The sequence below is a fragment of the Eubalaena glacialis genome, chromosome 13, assembly GCF_028564815.1.
Source record: "Eubalaena glacialis isolate mEubGla1 chromosome 13, mEubGla1.1.hap2.+ XY, whole genome shotgun sequence".
NCBI classification, from domain to species: Eukaryota; Metazoa; Chordata; class Mammalia; order Artiodactyla; family Balaenidae; genus Eubalaena; species Eubalaena glacialis.
In genome coordinates, this window is record NC_083728.1 from 59344699 (window position 1) to 59364403 (window position 19705).

Genomic DNA, 19705 nt, shown 5'->3' on the forward strand with positions numbered 1-19705 from the left:
TCTTTTAGTGGGGAATCAGCCAGAGGGAGAGTGAGCTTGAGGCCTGGATCTGGGAGTAGGGCAGAGACCGCAGCCGCTTGCGCCGACGCCGGGTGAGTAAGCCTCAAACAAGGAGACCTAAGACTCAGGGTCAGGAAGAAGGAAGCCGTGCACTGCATGCTGAGATCTGCGCTACTGACGGCCGCATTGCACGCCGGGGTTTGTAGTCCCGCCCCTTGCAGGGCCCCTCAGACCAGTTACATTCGGCTGCACTCAACCACGTCCTTATACAGATAAGGTACAGTATTGATCGTCCTGCACAGAATGACTAGGCTCTTCAAGATAAGTTACCTATTAGCACTTTTTAGAGCAAACATCATTTCGGCGTCGGCCACGAAGAAAGCGCATTGGGTGCGGATGCGCATGCGCAACGCGCGCGTGCGCCCCGGTGTGTGCGTGTGTCTCCCTCACTCCCCCCGCGAGTGAACGCAGCGGGCCCCGCCCCCAGAAGTGCCGGCTCTGCGCGCGTGCGTCGTCCGCGTGAGGCCGCCTTGAGCCGGGTGGCGCAGGCGCAGTGTCCCCGGGCCAAGATGGCGGCGTGGTGCTCCACACGCTGGTTGCTGGTGGCCGTGGGGGCTCCGCGGCTGCCGGCTGCAGCGGGGAGAGGGGCCCGGCCCCCCATGGGGGGCGTGGTGGGGGCGTCGCTGGGCCGCAGTCTGAGCGTCACCGCCTTTGCGCCTTCACTGGGAGCTCGCGGTCCCGGGGCGCTGCTGACATTGAGACCTGGTGTCAGCCTCACAGGTGAGTGCAGTCTCCAGCGCCCGAGTGAGGGGCTCCAAGGCCTGGAAAGGAGTGACTCGCTTCGCTCCGACTACGGCGGTAGCGGGGTGGAGCGTGTCTTCTGATCTACGTGCGGAATCGCTTGGGGGAGATGGGCCAGCAGGAGGCAGAGAGACCCAAATGGCTACTCAGAGGTGGTAAACGAGGGAGAGCTGCGTGGAGCCTCCGGCGGCGGGGATGAAACCGCCCCGCAGCCGTGAACCTTCACCTCTCTGTAAACATTTCTGGAGGCTTTTTTCCGGCCTGCCGCTGCTCCCCTGCCCAACTCCTTTCCCTTCTCTCTACCTCCTAGCCTGTAACGGAAGGGAAGAGGTAACTGCCATTCGGTGAGTACCTGCTCATGGGCTAGCTGGGCACTTTGTGCCTCTTCTCACTTGATGGTAACAACCACCCTGCAAGGTGGGGCTCATCATCCCCATTTTAAAGAGTGGGGAACTGAGGTTCTAGCAGAGGAGTTGACCCGCCCAAGGTCATAAAGTTAGATAAGGAGAGTTGTCCCAAACCCAGAGCTGTTCTTCCATAGCTTACGCTCTCCACCACATGGTGTAAATCGAAGGACATACTTACTGTTTAGAAGTCCCTTTTGATTGACATATATACACTAGTATGTATAAAGTAGATAATAAGAGCCTGCTGTATAAAAAATAAATAAAATTCAAAAAAATAATTAAAGAAGTTCTTATGTTGGTCATTGATGCAAACTGATATATATTGAGCACTTACTATGCACCAGGCATGGATCATTTCCATGTGATAAACACTGCTCTTAATTCTATTTTATAGATTAAAAAATTGAGGCTTAGATGTTAACTTGTAGAATGTCACAAAGCTAGAAAGTAGTTGAGCCTTGATTCAAAACCTGCTGCTTTCTTAATTGCTGGAGGTGATGTTGAATTAGTGTATGTTAAGCCTTTTAAGTGTTTAGCTATGATGGTTTCTTATGCTGTGTGTTGGGTGACTTCTCTTATAGTGAGATAAGGAAGGAAGGAGGAAACAGTGAACAACCAACGATGTGCCTGGATTGTGCTAGATGTTTGTGTTCCCTAGAATTTGTGCAAATGATATTTAAACTATAAACTTACAAAGATGGTTAATTAGAGGGTCCTGACAAGGTAATTTACACAAGATACTTTCCTATTGAGATCCAATTTTTATTGCTTACATAAAAGCCAGTAATTAAAGTATCAGTAATTGTTATTACCTTGTACAGTGAACACTACTCCAGTAATGTGTGTGCGACCTGGGTGGATTATTTAATCCTTTTGTGCCTCTCATTCCTTAATTGAAAATTTTTTTATTTACAGGTATTTATTGAGGACTTGTCATATGCTAGGTACTGTTCTAGGTACTGGGGATACAACAGAGAACAAAGAGATTGGATGTGGTTTTGGTCAGAATGGTCCCATTTTTAAATTCTGTTCCTGCCACCTATATTTCCTCATGAATGGACGGAGCAGTAGTCTGCCCAGGTTTCCTCAGGATTATTTGGATCGATGTCATGCTGTATTTCTCAGTATGAGCAAAAGTGATTATTTTTAGGTTTTGCCAACGTTTTCTAATGTCAAGGTTGTTGTGAATAGAATTTGACTACATCTTTATGCTCAATTATTAATTCCTTAGATACCTATTAAGCTAAATTAGTTCATATCACATTTGTACAGGTTTGGGAACATTTTTTGATAATTGTGTATGTGTATGTGTGAGAGACAGACAAGCACTAAGTACTGAGCCTGGCATGGGGTGATTACTAAGGAACTGCAGTCAGCTGTCCTTTTCCCCAAGTGAGCCCAGTGCCCACAATGGGCATGTTTTGTAACAGGTGTTGAACCTGTGAGAGGTGGCATCCTTCAAGGTGCACTGTTACCACATCTAAGGTCATCATCTCAGCTCCCAAACGTTGGTGTGTGATCTCATCTCAAATCCAGCAGTACAGTTAGATGATGTAAAAACTTTATTTAAAAATTTTATTTACTTATTTATTTTTGGCTGCATTGGGTCTTCATTGCTATGCGCAGGCTTTCTCTAGTTGCAGAGAGCGGGGGTTACTCTTCGTTATGGTGCGCAGGCTTCTCATTGCAGTGGCTTCTCTTGTGGAGCACGGGCTCTAGGTGCGCGGGTTTCAGTAGTTGTGGCGTGCGGGCTCAGTAGTTGTGGCTTGTGGGCTCTAGAGCGCAGGCTCAGTAGTTGTGGTGCACGGGCTTAGTTGCTCTGCGGCATGTGGGATCTTTCTGGACCAGGGATTGAACCCGTGTCCCCTGCATTGGCAGGCGGATTCTTAACCACTGCGCCACCAGGGAGGTCCCTAAAAACAACACTTTAAATCTGACTTTTTCTCCCGGAATGGAAGGTAGTTATTTCACACCTTCTCCCAGAGTGGAAGGTTGGCCATTCTTGGAATGACTTGGAGGCTAATCCTGTTCTGGGTTGTTCTAAAATGGGCAAGACATTTATTGGTCATATCTCGGGGGAAAATGTGTCTATTAAATGAACTCTTTCTAATCATTGCTAATCATTGATGCCTTTGGGATAATGTCAAGTCATCAAACTTGTGCTAGTTAAATGTACTTGTCTTTATATGCAGTTGTGCACATTACTGTCTCCCGTTCTAACCCAAGCCTGAGTTCTCTTCTCATGATGTAGAAGCTGCAGCTTCCAGAACCTTTGCCACTACCAGCCTCTGCCTTCTGGATTGGAAGGGGTGGGGGAAAGAGGCAGGATAGGTCAAGGTAACCCCTCAGTCCTGGAGTGAAGCGGGGGTTGAGTATGGGAGCATTGAGAAACTAGGTCTGCTCTTTTTCTCAAATCTGACCAGAGAAAGACGACAGTGGTCTCTGCCTCTCCCACACTGTCTGCTTTTCATATTCCAGGAAATCTAGGGTGCAGCAACAGAAAACAAGTATGGGGGATACTGAAAATACAGATTTACTGTTTCTGATTTTATCGTTCTGACCATTTCTACTTATTCTCCTGGTTATCCTTTTTCTTGCCCCCTTCCTGGATATGCTCCACACCCTGGGTTGTCTTTTGTGCATACATAAATTTTAAGTAGCCTCCCAATCCTTGTTGTTGTTGCTGTTGCTGTTGTTTGAGAGCTCTTTCTCATGCAAATCTGATCAGTTCTCTGTTTAATGCTTGCAGTGGCTCCCTATTGCCCTCAGGATAAAATCCAGACTCTTCAGCATACTCAAAGGCCCTTCTGTTTATTCCTAGGCCCTATTAATTATCATCCTCATCAACATCTGTAACCATCCCTCTACCACCACCACCACACACACACACACACACACACACACACACACACACGCGCGCCCACTCGAGTCTCTAGTTATATCATAGTACCTGCAGTTACACAAGGACTTTCTCTTTCCAAACCAAAGGTGATCATATGATGTAGTTGCTGAATGGAGCACTTTTGAAAGCAAAAGAGGATGCTATTGCAAACAGTGCCGGGACTGCAAGCATAAATCCGGATGGATTCCAGCCCTCCTTAGCTGAGCTAATTTCTGCAGCTTAACAGCAGGTGCCTTAGAAGACCTCTGAATTTCTGAGATTGGGTTTACTGGTTCTCAACTGGGGATGATTTTACCCTCCAGGAGACATCTGGCAACATCTGGAGTTTTAGTTACCAGTTTGGGGTTGGGGGGTGCTACTGGTAACTAGTTGGCCAGGGATGCTGCTAACACATCCTACAATAAATACATAGGTATGTTAGGCTATAAATAGATAACATAGGGCTGCCATAACTAAGTACCACAGACTAAGTGGCTTAAAAAAATAGAAAATTACTTTATCACAGTTCAGGAGGCTATAAAATTCCAAGATCAGTGTTTTGGTAGGGTTTTCTTTAAAGACCCCCATCTCCAAATACAGTCAGGTTCTGCAGTGCTGGGGGTTAGGACTTCAACATGTGAATTTGGGGAGGAGGACCCAATTCAGCCCATAACAGCCCCCCCACCTCCCCCTCCAGCGAGGGACCTGATCCCGTTGTCAACAGTGTGGAGGCTGAGAGACTCTGGCTAGGTGACCCTTTTGTGTATTCTCACTCTGTGTCCCTGTGTGCTAATATCACTTCACACAATGCCTCCCACACTCCCCTGCTGGGCGGTAAGCTCCTTGAGGGCACTGGCTTAGACTCTTTTATTCAACTTGTATCCTCAGTGCCTAGTACAGTATTAAGATCGTGAATGAATGCAAGCTCCCAGAGGGCAGTACCTTTGCATGGTTTGCTGCTGTGTCCCCTGCGAGGAGCCCAGTGCCTGGCAGGCGTGTTTGCTGAATGAATGAGTGGTGAATCTAGAAGCTTCTCCTTGGCAGGGGAACCTTTGACTTAAAAACCTGGAGCTGCCTCATGATCCTCATTCTCTTTTGTGGCCCTGCCCTCTCTTTTGCCTTAACTTGGCCCCTTCTGCTCCCAGCCCTGCCCTCCTCATCTTCAGTTGTCACAGGATGGGTTGGGGGTTAGGAGGCAGGTTGTAGAGCAGCTCTCCCCGCTTCACTTGGTGACACTCCAGTTGGCTCTCTGCTCCATACAGAGGGCAGTTGAGTAGATGTGTCTGTCAGCCTTTCCTCCCAGCTGCTGATGCAGGAGGCCTGAAAGGAGGGCAGGGCATGGAGGCGGGGCTACCATGTGCTTTGATCCCTTTTGGGTTGTCTGCTCTGGGGTAAACAGAGGTTCTGGCACAGGGCCGTTTAACCTTGTGTGTCTATATATATGTATTGTTTTTAGGGGAGGGGTCAGTGCTTTTATTGGATGCTCTCAAAGAGATCTGTGACTCTAAAGACCAAGAACCATTTATTTAGCACAGTGGTTCTCAAATTGAGTGTGCCACGGCATCATCACCTGGAGGGCTTGTTAGACACAGCTTGCTGGACCCCACCTCCAGAGTTTTGGATTCAGGTTTGGGTGGGGCCTGAGAATTTACATTTCCAGCAAGCTGATGATGCTGCTGGTCCGGGGACCACACTCTGAAAACCACCCCATAAGCAGATATCCAAGGTTGCATGGTGGAGGGAAAGAACCTGGGGACTTGTTAAGCTTTAAGTGAGACAAGGCCTATGTGAACACCTGGCATATGGTGGGTGCTCGGCCAGCCATTTAACAGGAGAGCTAAGTTCCTTTTCAGTCATCCCCAGGTGCAGCCCCCATCTGGGGGTGGTTCCTTTAGAGGTATAATGAGGCTACAGCCCTAGTGTGATCCAGCAGAATCAGCCCCACCCAGCACTCTGTTTTTTGTAGACTCTGTTTACAGTGGCTTTAGCTGTTTTTCTTTTTTTTAAACATGTTTTATTTTGTTTGCTTCTTTGACCATGAAGCTTTAAATTTATTTATTTATTTATTTATTTTTGGCTGTGTTGGGTCTTCGTTTCTGTGCGAGGGCTTTCTTCAGTTGTGGCGAGCGGGGGCCACTCTTCATCGCGGTGCGCGGGCCTCTCACTATCGCGGCCTCTCTTGTTGCGGAGCACAGGCTCCAGACGCGCAGGCTCAGTAGTTGTGGCTCACAGGCCCAGCCGCTCCGCGGCATGTGGGATCCTCTCAGACCAGGGCTGGAACCCGTATCCCCTGCATTGGCAGGCAGATTCTCAACCACTGCGCCACCAGGGAAGCCCGCTTTAGCTGTTTTTGAAGTGCAGTGAGTTTGGTCCCCAGTGGGCTTGGAGGAGAAGAGGCCCTAAAGCTGTGACCTCTCTGCTCCTTCACAGGTATAGCCTGGCTGGTTGTTTGCTCACAATTTCCTTTTGTTGAGTACATTCCCAGAGTGATTTTCTTTCCTTTTTTCTTTTTTAGGAGTAAAAAGTTACCCTTTTCTTTGTACTGCCTCCTTCCACACGAGCGCCCCTTTGGCCAAAGAGGATTATTACCAGATATTAGGAGTGCCCCGAAGTGCCAGCCAGAAGGAGATCAAGAAAGCTTATTACCAGGTCTGTATGGAAGATTTTACAGACGAGACTGCAGAAGGGACGCTGTGGATGTAGTGTGACCCTGACGGGTGCAGTGTGTGTGCCCGTACGTGTCGGTTGTGTGCAGCCGAGGTTTTGTACTCAAATCTCTTTTGTATCTTCTGAATCAGTAGGTGTGCTGCTCTAAGTTTTAGGTACTCATTCTTTGCATTTAGATAAAAGTTTATGGGTTTAGAATTATTTCATTTTTTTAACCCATCGTCCATATCCCAGAATGTATTGGGCTGATTGGTAAAGTGGCATGTGAGTTATCTAGACCTGTGGTTTCCAGGCTTTTGCTCTGATGAACACAATCAAAATAAAAAAAAAATTAAAGACCAAGGGCGCCGATGTAGGAATGCTAGCTTTTGTATTTTGCCTAATATAGGTGTGAAAAATAATCAAGTACAATCTATTAATGTCATTTGATGAAAGAAAGAGCACTTTAACACCATAAACATAGAAAAGCCATATCAGAATAAAGAAGATTAAAATTTAATAAAATTAATAAATTAAATACAATTTAAATTTTAAAAATTACCGGGAGTTCCCTGGTGGTCTGGTGGTTAGGATTCGGCACTTTCACTGCCATGGCCGGGGTTCAGTCCCTGGCTGGGGAACTGAGATCCCGCAAGCTGAGCGGCGCGGCCAAAAAGAAAAAAAACTTTTTTTAAAGCCAAATACTGATCAAGACCAGACCTAACATCTTATAGCTTGGATAGCTACTCTCTCCTCTTACTTTTTTTTTAAGGGTACAGTTCACTGGTTTTTGGTATATTCACAGAGTTGTATAACCATCACTACAATCAATTTTAAAACACTTTCATACCTCAAAAAGAAACCCCACACCATAAGCCCTTATTCCCCATTCTCCTCTGCCCTTGAAATTGCTAACCTACTTTCTGTCTCTATAGATTTTCCTATTCTGGACACTTCATAGAAATGAAATCATGTGATATGTGGACTTTTGTGACTGGTTTGTTTTACTTTATTTTTTATTTTTCTGGCCACGCCATGTGGCATGTGGGATCTTAGTTCCCTGATCAGGGATCTTACCTGCGCCCCCTGCAGTGGAAACGCAGAGTCTTAACCACTGGACTGCCATGGAAGTCCCATGGTTTCTTTTACTTTAGAATAATGTTTTCCAGGTTCATCCGTGTTGTAACATGCAGCAGTACTTCATTCCTTTTAGTGGTCAAATAATATTCCATTGCATGGATATACTATGTTTTATTTATCTATTCATCAGTTGATGGATATTTGGATTGTTTCCACCTTTTTGTTGTTATGAGTAGTGCTGCTATGAACATTCCTCTGTAAGTTTTGTATAGACTTATACTTTCATTTCTCTGGGGTATATACATATACCTAGGAGCAGACTTGCTGGGTCAATTCATAGCAATTCTGATTGCCATGTTTAACATTTTGAGGAATGGCCAGGCTATTTCTTTTTTTTTCTTTTACTGAAATATAGTTGATTTACACTGTTGTTAGTTTCAGGTGTACAGCAAAGTGATTCAGTTATACATAAATATATATATCTATTCTTTTTCAGATTCTTTTCCCTTACAGGTTATTATAAAATATTGTGTATAGTTCCCTGTGCTATACAGTAGGTCCTTATTAGTTATCTATTTTATATATAGTAGTGTGTATATGTTAATCCCAAACTCCTAATTTATCCCTCCCTCTCCCCTTTCCCCTTTGGTAACCATAAGTTTGTTTTCTATGTCTATGAATCTATTTCTGTTTTGTAAATAAGTTCATTTGTATCTTTTTTTTTAGATTCCACATATAGGTGATATCATGTGATATTTGTCTTTCTCTGTCTGACTTACTTCGCCTAGTATGATAATCTCTAAGTCTATCTATGTTGCTGCAAATGGCATTATTTCATTCTCTTTTTATGACTAATATTCCATTGTATATATATGCCATATCTTCTTTATCCATTCATCTGTCAGTGGACATTTAGGTTGCTTCCATGTCCTGGCTATTGTAAATAGTGCTGCAGTAGACGTTGGGGTTTATGTATCTTTTCGAATTATAGTTTTCTCTGGATATATGCCCAGGAGTGGGATCCCTGGATCATACGGTAACTCTGTTTTTAGTTTTTTAAGAAACCTCCATACTGTTCTCCGTAGTGGTTGTAGCAATTTACATTCCCACCAACTGTGTAGGAGGGTTCCTTTTTCTCCACACCTTCTCTAGCATTTATTTTTTGTAGACTTTTTGATGATGGCTGTTGTGACCAGTGTGAGGTGATACCTTATTGTAGTTTTGATTTTCATTTCTCTAATAATTAGCAACGTTGAGCATTTTTTCATGTGCCTGTTGGCCATCTGTATGACTTCTTTGGAGAAATGTTTATTTGGATCTTCTGCCCATTTTTTGATTGGGTTGTTTGTTTTTTTGATATTGAGCTGTATGAGCTGTTTGTATGTTTTGGGAATTAACCCCTTGTCGGTTGCATCGTTTGCAAATATTTTCTCCCATTCTGTAGGTTGTCTTTTCATTTTGTTTAGTTTCCTTTGCTGTGCAAAAGCTTTTAAGTTTAATTAGGTCCCATTTGTAGATTTTTGTTTTTATTTCCATTACTCTAGGAGACGGTTCTGCGATTTATGTCAAAGAGTGTTCTGCCTATGTTTTCCTCTAGGAGTTTTACAGTGTCCGGTCTTACATTTAGGACTTTAATCCATTTTGAGTTTATTTTTGTGCATGGTGTTAAAGAATGTTCTAATTTCATTCTTTTACACATAGCTGTCCAGTTTTCCCAGCACCACTTATTGAAGAGTCTGTCTTTTCTCCATTGTATATTCTTGCCTCCTTTGTCATAGATTCATTGACCATACGTGTGTGGGTTTATTTCTGGTGCCAGACTATTTCAAACAGGCTGCACTGTTTTAGATTTTCACCAGTAGTGTGTGAGGGTTCAAATTTCTCCACATCCTCGCAAACACTTGTTATCTGTCTTTTTGATTCAAGCCACCCTAGTGGGTGTGAAGTGGTATCTCACTGTGGTTTTGATTTGCTTTTCCGTGGTGGCTAATGATGTTAGGCACCTTTTCATGTGATTTTTGGCCATTTGCTGTATGTGTATTAGATCCTTTGCCCATTTTTAAATTGAGATATCTTTTTATTACTCAGTTGTTAGGGAATGAGGAAAGAGTTGGGGATAGGAAGCAGAGATCCTGGCTTGGGATAGTGAATAGTGTGTCTCTTGAGCTGGAAGGTAAGGTACCTGATACAAGGGTGGGAGAAGACTGGAGAGATGGAGCCTGGGGCCAACTTAAGGGGGCGTGTGAGGCCCTTAGCAAGTACTAGAGATTTAATTTAAGAGAGAGTAGGGAACCATCCAAGTTTTTAGGTGTGGAAGTAAATAGATCAGGTAAAGCTGTGTAATTTAAAACCAGAAATTTAGAAAGTAGGCTTTATGGAGCAATAACTGGGGTCAAACCTTGATAAAAGCTTTTCATGTGTTATATCATTTAATCCTCGTGGCAAAAGACTTAGCGAGGTTATGACATGCAGCTGAGGCCACACAGTCAATAAGTGGCATACATGAGACTAAAACACAGGTCTTTCTGACTGCAAAAGGCCTCTGTTTTCCTTGTGCTGATCTCATGAGCATATCAGCGTATCTTGCCCTGGCCTGGAACTAGCCTTGTGGCCCACCGTGATCTACTGCCCTGCCTTGAGACCCCCCTTCCGGCTGAGCACTCAGCCTCTGACGTCCTTCCACGTGCTGGTGTGAGGACCAGCATGTCCAGCAGCAGAGTCAGCAGCCAGTTGCCGGCAGTGGTGGAGCCAGACGTCTCCTGAGTCACTTTCAGCTATAGGATTCTGTGCCCTCCTCACCCTCTATCAGGGTGACCCAGACTTGGAAGGCATCGGTAGCTGCAGCAAACATAGTGAACACCTACAAAGGTGTCGCACAGCACTGCTCAGCATGGCCAGGAAGAAACCTTCATTTTAGAGCTGCTCAGCTCGCCTGTGTGCTCTGGACAGCCAAGGGAGATCTTGTTTTGTTTTTTAATATTTAAATCTATGTTTTTAGTAGGTAATATATGCCCCTTGTTCAGAAATCAAAAAGTACAAAGGAGTGTACAGTGAGAAGTCTTCCTCCTTCCTGTTCATCCACATCCCCCCTGGAGCAGTCAGTGTTTTCAGCTTAGTGTATGTTCTAACTAATTTGTACAACAGATACAGCTACTTATCTATCCAGTTATTTTTCTCTCTTTTTATATAGATGGTAGTCTACCAGATACACTCTTTTGCATCTTTCACAAAGGTGCTCAAGTTCTAAAGAATTAGGTTTTATTTTTGTTAGAGATTTGTTGTGGTTGAAAAATGTGTACACACCTCAGATTTGAAGAGATGGTTTTATTTATTTATTTATTTATTTATTTATTTCTCTTTCCCAAAACTCAGTTTGTCATTTTGTAATAAACTTTTGATCAAATTTGAAAGCTGAACACAATGTGTATGTTCTTAATTCTGGCTGTGTGTGCTTTGCTTTTAGTTTGTTTTTAATGAGGTATAATTGACATGTTAGTTTCAGGTGTACAACATAATGACTCAACATTTGCATACACTGAAATGATCATCACAATAAGTCTAGTTAGAGATGGTTTATTTTAAAGTCTTAAACCTTGTTTTAAGAATTGCTGTTGGTTGTAAAGTCTCAGACAACTGCTACAGAGGAGGTGAGGTGTAACTGGTATCTGGGGTTCAGTTTTAGTAATCATCTTGTGTCCATAGTAATTTACCATTTCCTCCCTTAGCTCGCCAAGAAATATCACCCAGACACGAATAAGGATGATCCCAAAGCCAAGGAGAAGTTCTCCCAGCTGGCAGAGGCCTATGAGGTAATTCAGCCCACCGGTGTGTGCAGTCACTGTCATTCCTCTGTGTGTGTGCATCAGAGCTCGCTGCCCAGGGCAACCGCTGTGTCAGAAGGTCCAGTGGGAAGGCTGTGTTCCCCACCAGATCACCTCGTTGAAGGAAAAAAAAAAATTCCCAGATCCAAAATTTTCACATTAGATCTAACTTGGAATCTCAACAAAGAACAGGATCCAATAATCTGTGTTAACAGAGCTCCCTCCACTCGGACTTGTAGCTGGGTCTGGGAACTCCTTGTCAGAGTAAACAGTTTTGTGCCTGTTTGATGACCCCTCCCACCCCCAACTTAGGGCATCACTCTCTGGTGGGGATGGTGGGTGTTGTAAAAGTAGACGACCACTGCCCTAGAGGAATGTAGAATGTAATCGGGGGGACGAAGCGGACGTGAAACAGCCACTGAGCGTTGCAGAGTTAAGTGAAAGCAGACCTCCTTCCTGGACTTCGGCCGTGCTGAAGGGGTTCAGGATATGTAGGGTATCATACGTCTGCTGTGTGTGTGTATGTGTGTGTGTGCGCAAGTGTGCGTCCCCCCGACCATTCGAGAATAAGTCGCAGACGTGGTGTCTCTCTATCCCTAAGTACTTCTGTGCGTATTCGCTAAGAACAAGAACATTCTTTTCCATAACTTCAGTACAGCTGTCAAGATTAGGAAATTTTATGTTGATACGATACCACTGTCTGTGCTTGGTGTCCGTGTCCCTGGACCTCGGGAGACTCGGGAGCACCTGACTGCTGTGCCTTTCACGGTAGGTCCTGAGTGATGAAGTGAAGAGGAAGCAGTATGACACCTATGGCTCTGCTGGCTTCGATCCTGGGGCCGGCAGCTCTGGGCAGAGCTACTGGAAAGGAGGCCCCACTGTTGACCCTGAGGAGCTCTTCAGGAAGATCTTTGGGGAGTTCTCATCCTCCTCTTTTGGAGACTTCCAGAGTGTGTTCCATCAGCCCCAGGAGGTAAGCATCTCATTTTGAAGAATCATTCAAATTTTAGCTGCCAAGTGTGATGCAAACGGATTTTACCAATTCTTTTTCTCAAAGAGAAAGCTAAAGCAGCTTAAATGGGATGATTTGGAGGCAGCCATCTTGGTAGGAAATGGTTCCAGTATTTGGAAAATCATATAATAATGTGTACATACAGTTTTACTATATTCTTACAATTGCTTAATCAGGCAGCACCTAAGGCTCTCAGAGTCCATAGTTAGAGTGTGACTATTTTATCTGGAGCCTGCCTCGTTATTCTAGGAGAGCTCAATCCATAGGGAGGTACTGCCAGTCCTGCCTCTTCCATATTTATGTCTTGTTTCAGACATTATCAGAATTGAAGCGAGAGGGGAGATGTTTTATGTGAGTTATGATTGTGGATCGTTTGAGTTGTTAGTAAGGACCATGTACAAATATTTTCTGTGAGCATTTTCAGTTTGTTGAAAAGCACATTTTCACTTAAATATTATCTCTTAAAAATTCTGAGGAGTAGGGCAGAATCAGTTGAGTCCCATCTATTCTTGCTTGACAAAGTACAAGTAAGTTAAAAAGTAAAGTAACTAGGGGATCAGATGAATTGGTGGAGCATAGGGTTTTTAAGGCAGTGAAAATACTTTGCATGATACTATGATGAGGATACATGTTATTATACATTTGTTCAGACCCATAGAATATCCAAAACCAAGAGTGAACCCTAATGTAAACTGTGCGCTTTGGATGATTATGTTGTGTCAATGTAGGTTTATCCTTGATAAAAAAAGTACCATTCTGGTGAGTGATGTCGATAACAGGGGATGCTGTGCATGTGTGGGGGCAAAGGGTATGTGGGAAATCTCTGTACCTCCCTCTCAATTTTGTAAACCTAAAACTGCTTTAAAAAATAAAGTCTTTAAAAGAAAAAGTAACTGTAAACTGCTGGCCAGTGCTCTCCCTTACTTTAAGAGAGATAACAGGCGGTCCCTTGATTTCTTTAGTACATCATGGAGTTGACATTCAATCAAGCTGCCAAGGGTGTCAACAAGGAGTTCACCGTGAACATCACTGATACCTGTGAGCGGTGTGATGGCAAAGGGAACGAGCCCGGCACCAAGGTGCAGCACTGCCACTACTGCGGCGGCTCCGGCATGGTGAGCGTGAGGCCGAGCCCTTGGCCTCCCACCTCTTGCCCCCTTCCTGCTCCCCTCCACCACTCCTCTTTTCTGTGCTCCAATGGACCTAGGGCTTTGAGAGCTCATAACTAGGTGGGACTGTTTTATCTAGAATCTTCTGCATTTTCCCAGGAGTGCTCTGTCCTAGTCAACAATACGGAAGAAACAATGAAACTCTGCTGTCTTCTCTGAAAATACGTTGTGGGGTATTTTGGTAATTTGAACCTGGGGTAGGGGAGGGGGACTTAAATTTTGCTTGAAGTGTGATCATTTTTTTCTTTTTCTTTTTGGTAAGTTTTAGGTATAACTCAAACTTATAGAATAGTATGAAGAACACTCCCTTACTCCTTCTACCCAGCTTCACCAGTTGTTAACATTTTGTCCCATTTGCTTTGTCATTTGTGGTGTGTACATATGTGTGTGTGTGTGTGTGTGTGTATATATATATATATATATTTTTTTTTTTTTTTTTTTGGCTGCGCGGGCTCTTTGTTGTGGCACATGGGCTTCTTTAGTTGCAGCGTTTGGGCTCTAGAGTGTGCAGGCTCAGTAGTTGCAGCGCGCGAACTTAGTTGTGGTTTGTGGGATCTTAGTTCCCCAACGAGGGTTCGAACCTGGGCCCCCTGCATTGGGAGTGTGGAGTCTTAACCAGTGGACCACCAGGGAAGTCCCTATGGTATATATTTTCTAAGAGCAAGAATATTCTTTTACGTAACCATAGTAAGTTGTCAAAATCAGGAAGTTTAATGTTGATACGATACCGTTATCTGTACTATTCAGATTTTTTTCAGTTGTCCTTATAATGTTCTTTTTTTTCCACAAGCCCAGTATCCAGTCTGTGATCTTGCATAGTATCTGGTTGTCATATCTTTTGTCTCCTTTAATCAGGAACGACTTCTCAGTCTTTCTTTTATGACAACTGACATTTTTTAGGATTACAGACCTGCTTTGTAGGATGTCCCTCATTTGGGTCATCTGATGTTTTCTCTTGATAAAATTCAGATTATGCATTTTTTGCAGAAACACCAGACATGTAGTGCCCTTTTCATGGATCATGTCAGGAGTCATGACGTGTCAGTTTGTCTCATTAGTGGTGATGTTACATTTGTTCACAATCAGTTAAGGTAGTGTCCACCAGGTTTCTTCATTATAAAGTTATTATTTTTCCCATTGAAATTAACAAGGAAGTTGTGAGGTACCTTGACACTATATAAATATCCTGTTCCTCATCAAACTTATACCCAGTAGTTACAGCATCCATGGATCAGTCTTGCGTAAATCAGGGATTACTGTGACTGTTGCTAAATGGTGATTTTCTTTTTTGTTTTTTAAGTTTTTTTTTTGAATTTTTGAATTTTATTTATTTTTTTATACGGCACATTCTTATTAGTTATCTTTTTAATACATATTAGTGTATATATGTCAATCCCAATCTCCCTAAATGGTGATTTTCTGATTGCAACATCCCTTCTTTGTTTATTAGTTGTCATTCTACTGAAAGGAAGAGCTTTCTCTTCTCCATTTATTTATTCATTCTTTCATTCATATCAGTATGAACTCATGGATTCTTATTTTTTTTTTTTTTTTTTTATGGATTCTTATTTTATTCACTGAGCTGTCATTAGTATTACTTACTTTGACGCTCAAACTGTCCCTGACTTGGCCTGTGGAAGTCTCTTCTGGCTGGCTCCTCTATTCTTTTGATGTGTCCCCATCATTCTTTCAGCGCTTCCTTACTTTCTATTACAACAGGATATTCTAGACAACTTGTACTTTCCTTGCCACACCCTGGAAAACCAGTCATTTCTCCAAGGAGTCCTGGTTCCTTTTACTGTCTAGTGGGATTTAGAAACCAAGATCTGTGCTCTAGGTGTGGTCATTGTGCCTGGAGTGTCACTGCTTCCAAGACTTTTCAGCAGACTGAGCCAGGAAAAAAGCATGTGTTTGTGTGTATGAGCACATGTGCATGTGCACATATAGATACATATTTTATACCTATGTTTCCATATTTTTCATATTATAGATGTATATACACACATATGTTCACACCAATCCATCCACCCATCATCCACCTGATAGTTCCACTTCCAGCCCAACACCACAAGGTTTATCTAGTCTTCTGCCTATCCATATTTGAAACTAAATAATAAAGATAGATTATTAATTTCTAATAAAGAGAAATCTGGCTCTGATTATCCTCTATATTTACTCATTTGCTCAATCCTGTAAGACACAAAAAGTAGTTTCAGAATTGTTACTCATACCACTGCAAAAAGAAGTCCTACTTAACTGGCATTTAGTATTTAGAGTTGTTTTTACCTTTGGATTAAGGGTATATAGTTAAAATACTGTGCTCAACTTACTTAGATCACTTCTTTTTCTCCCCCTTCACCATGATTATTTGTTTGAAATGCAGTTAGGTTTCCATTGAGCATGTTTGTATTCCATTTAGATGGTTTTTTTAAGGGAGTTGGGAAGTTCTCCATCACCCACCTTTAAAATCAAATCATTGTTCATGATATGTGTGTGTATGGGGGGATAGAAGTTGTCTTTGAGTACAGAAAAGCATGAAAAAGGAGACAAAAGTCACTGATAATCCCACCACTGTTAGTATTTTGGTGTGTTTCCTGCCAGTTGTTTTTTGTTTGTTTGTTTGTTTTTGGGGGGTATAATTGTTTTACAATATTGTGTTAGTTTCTACTGTACAGTGAAGTGGAGTTCCCTGTGCTATACCGCAGGTTCTTATTAGTTATTTATTTTATACATATTAGTGTATATATGTCAATCCCAATCTCCCAATGCATCCACCCCCCCTCCTTGGTGTCCCTACATTTGTTTTCTACGTCTGTGTCTTTATTTCTGCCTGCCAGTTGTTGATTAGGAATGTCATTTCTGTTTTATATTAGCTAGTTTTTGAATAGGTTGTATATGCAAATCATTGGAAATTCAGTGGGTACAAATTGAAAACTGTGTAAGATAAGTCTCCCTCTCAGTCTTGACTTTTAGCCATTGAGTTCCACTCTCCAGAAACATCCTTTTGTCTTTCTGTATGCAAGCCTCTATGTGTGTGTGTGTGTGTGTGTGTGCATTTTTTCATACCAGAGATAGAATACAATTGTTAGCACTGTTTGTACCTTGGTGTTTTGTTTTGTTTCTAGTTCTCAGTATGTTTGGGAAATACTCTGCATTTATAGCTGCCTCAGTCTTTTTTTTTTTTTTTTTTTTTTAAATGTTTGTTTATTTGGTTGCGCCGGGTCTTAGTTGTGGCAGGCAGACTCCTTAGTTGTGGCATGCGAACTCTTAGCTGCGGCTCGCTGGCTCCTTAATTGTGGCATGCAAACTCTTAGTTGCGGCATGCATGTGGGATCTAGTTCCCTGATCAGGGATCGAACCCGGGCCCCCTGCACTGGGAGCATGGAGTCTTATCCACTGCGCCACCAGGGAAGTCCCTGCCTCAGTCTTTTTATGGCCACGGTATTCCTTTATACCGGATTCCAAACATCACCGTTTGTTTAGCCAGGCCCCTGTTGCTGGATACCTAGGTGGTTCTTATTTTTTTCATGTTATAGACAACGGATACCTTTGAATAGTGTCATTCCTCATATTCATTTTCTGAATATACAGGTATCTATTATGTGTGAAGTAGTATATCTTTTCTAAGATTTGAGAGCCATTGTTTTTTTGCATGTATTCCATCTTTTGTCCTTCTTTGTATTGAGTAATTGGTCTTTTTCTTATTCATTTGTAGACGCCCTTTATAAATTAATTGAATTAGTCCTTTGCCAACGATTTAATTGTATTTGTCTTTTGACTTTGAATATATTTTTGCCTATTTGTATATAATTTTCAACGGTTGAGAATCATACATGCAATTTTTCCCTTTTTTCATTTATTATAATGAAAGCATTTTTCCATATCTTTGAATATTTTTAAACATTCTTTTTGATGGCTAAATAATAGTCCACTGATGGGTGTGCCCAGAGTTACCTGTAAATACTCCTACAGCTTAGTCTGAGAAAGTGAAGTTGTGCTTACATTCCCCTAGAGGGCGCTCTTGGAGAGGATGAGGATTCCTGTGGTTACAGTTTTGTGAGTTGAGTTGCTGCCACTTGTTACAGATACTTTTTATTTTATTTTTTATTTTATTTTATTTATTTTTGGCTGCGCCAGGCGGCTTATGGGATCTTAATTCCCCAACCAGGGATTGAACCCGGGCCCTCGGCAGTGAAAGCTCCGTGTCCTAACCACTGGACCGCCAGGGAATTCCCTACAGATACTTTTTATTGATCCTAATTCCCTCTCACTTCTAAGGTCCTTTCTCCAAGGCCCTGAATTGCTATGACTTTCTTTTTTCACATTTCTTTGGTGAACATTGAGATAAGACAAGCTGAAGTGTATTTCTCTCAAAATGTAATGTTTGAGATTGGGAAAAAAAATTTGCAAGGCATACGCTAAAGGATTAGTATTCCTAATATGTAAAGGGCTCTTTCAGAATAATGAGAAAAAGACTAACAGCTCATTAGAAAAACAGGTCACGGTGAGAAGAGGAAATGCAAGTGACCAGCAAATGTTTCTTGCTGGCGATCAGGGACGTGCAGGTGGAGCCAAGGAGATGCCTGAAGTTCGCCACACATTTCAGAGACGGGTTCAGGCCCTGCTGACAGGCCTGTGGGACGTGGCACTCGTGTGCACTGATGGTGGATGTGGAAACCACCCTGGCCTTTGGGAGTGGCAGCTGCAGTGGCTGTTCACCTGCACATATGCCTCTCTCTGTGGGGATGTAGCCTATAGACCACACCTGGAAAATAGCACATGTACAGGGTGTCCCTTGGAGCCTGTGTGTAATAGGAAAGGACTGGACAGCCTCAGTGACCACCAGGAGCGAGTTGTCTGAAAAATGCACTGATGAAGAATGCTCTCTGAGATTATTAAATTGTTAAAAACAAAATAGCAAAAGCCACAGAACTGTGTGCACGGTATGCTACCTGGGCTTATTGAAAACTTGTAATGCACAGATGGATGGCTTGAAATGTGTGTCTGTAAAGGAGGATACACAAGAATATCACTACAGCTGTGCATCTATGGAAGGTACCTGGAATGGTTAGGGGCCAGGGGTGAGGGGGACATTTAACTTTTCACTGTACCTTCATTTTTTACTTTAGAATTTTTTTTTTAAATAAATTTATTTATTTATTTATTTTTGGCTGTGTTGGGTCTTCGTTGCTGCACATGGGCTTTCTCTAGTTGCGGCGAGCGGGGGCTACTTTTGGTTGCGGTGCATGGACTTCTCATTGCAGTGGCTTCTCTTGTTGCAGAGCACGGGCTCTAGGCGCATGGGCTTCAGTAGTTGTGGCGCACGGGCTTAGTTGCTCTGCGGCATGTGGGATCTTCCCGGACCAGGGCTTGAACCTGTGTTCCCTGCATTGGCAGGGGGATTCTTAACCCCTGCACCACCAGGGAAGTCCCTACTTTAGAATTTTGTACCATACGCACATAGGACCTTTTCAAATAAATGTAGCACATAAAATTGTATTTTTTAAAAAATCTTTTTATTTATTTATTTATTTGGCTGCGTCGGGTCTTAGTTGTGGTATGCGGGATTTTTAGTTGCGGTATGCAGACTCTTAGTTGCGGCGTGCGGGATCTAGTTCCCTGACCAAGGATCGAACCTGGGCCCCCTACATTGGGAGTCTTAGCTACTGGACCACCAGGGAAGTACCTAGCACATAAAATTTTAAATTTAATAAATATTTGTCCTAGCAAGTCCACCTTTGGAAATCTGTCTTAGAAAAAAAAATTAAGACATCAAAACAGAAGGATCTATGTGAAGAGATTTTTTTCTTCAGCACCGAAACAAAAGTTAAATATTAAAATGGAAATTGAAATCTGTATATATTGGTCTGGAGGAATGTTCATGATGT

At 42.9% G+C, this 19705-nt stretch overlaps 1 protein-coding gene across 3 annotated transcripts in view; it reads left to right on the top strand.

Moving 5' to 3' along the window:
- Window positions 1-565: 565 nt before the first annotated feature.
- The window catches only part of DNAJA3 (DnaJ heat shock protein family (Hsp40) member A3), a 32157-nt gene continuing 13017 nt past the window's right edge, over window positions 566-19705 (top strand). For all 3 annotated transcript variants that reach the window (XM_061208837.1, XM_061208839.1, XM_061208838.1), the window contains exons 1-5: window positions 566-780; window positions 6605-6738; window positions 11541-11624; window positions 12409-12609; window positions 13611-13763. In XM_061208837.1, coding sequence (XP_061064820.1) covers window positions 570-780; window positions 6605-6738; window positions 11541-11624; window positions 12409-12609; window positions 13611-13763 — 783 coding nt within the window. In that variant the 5' untranslated portion in view covers window positions 566-569. The remainder of the gene's footprint in view (window positions 781-6604; window positions 6739-11540; window positions 11625-12408; window positions 12610-13610; window positions 13764-19705) is intronic.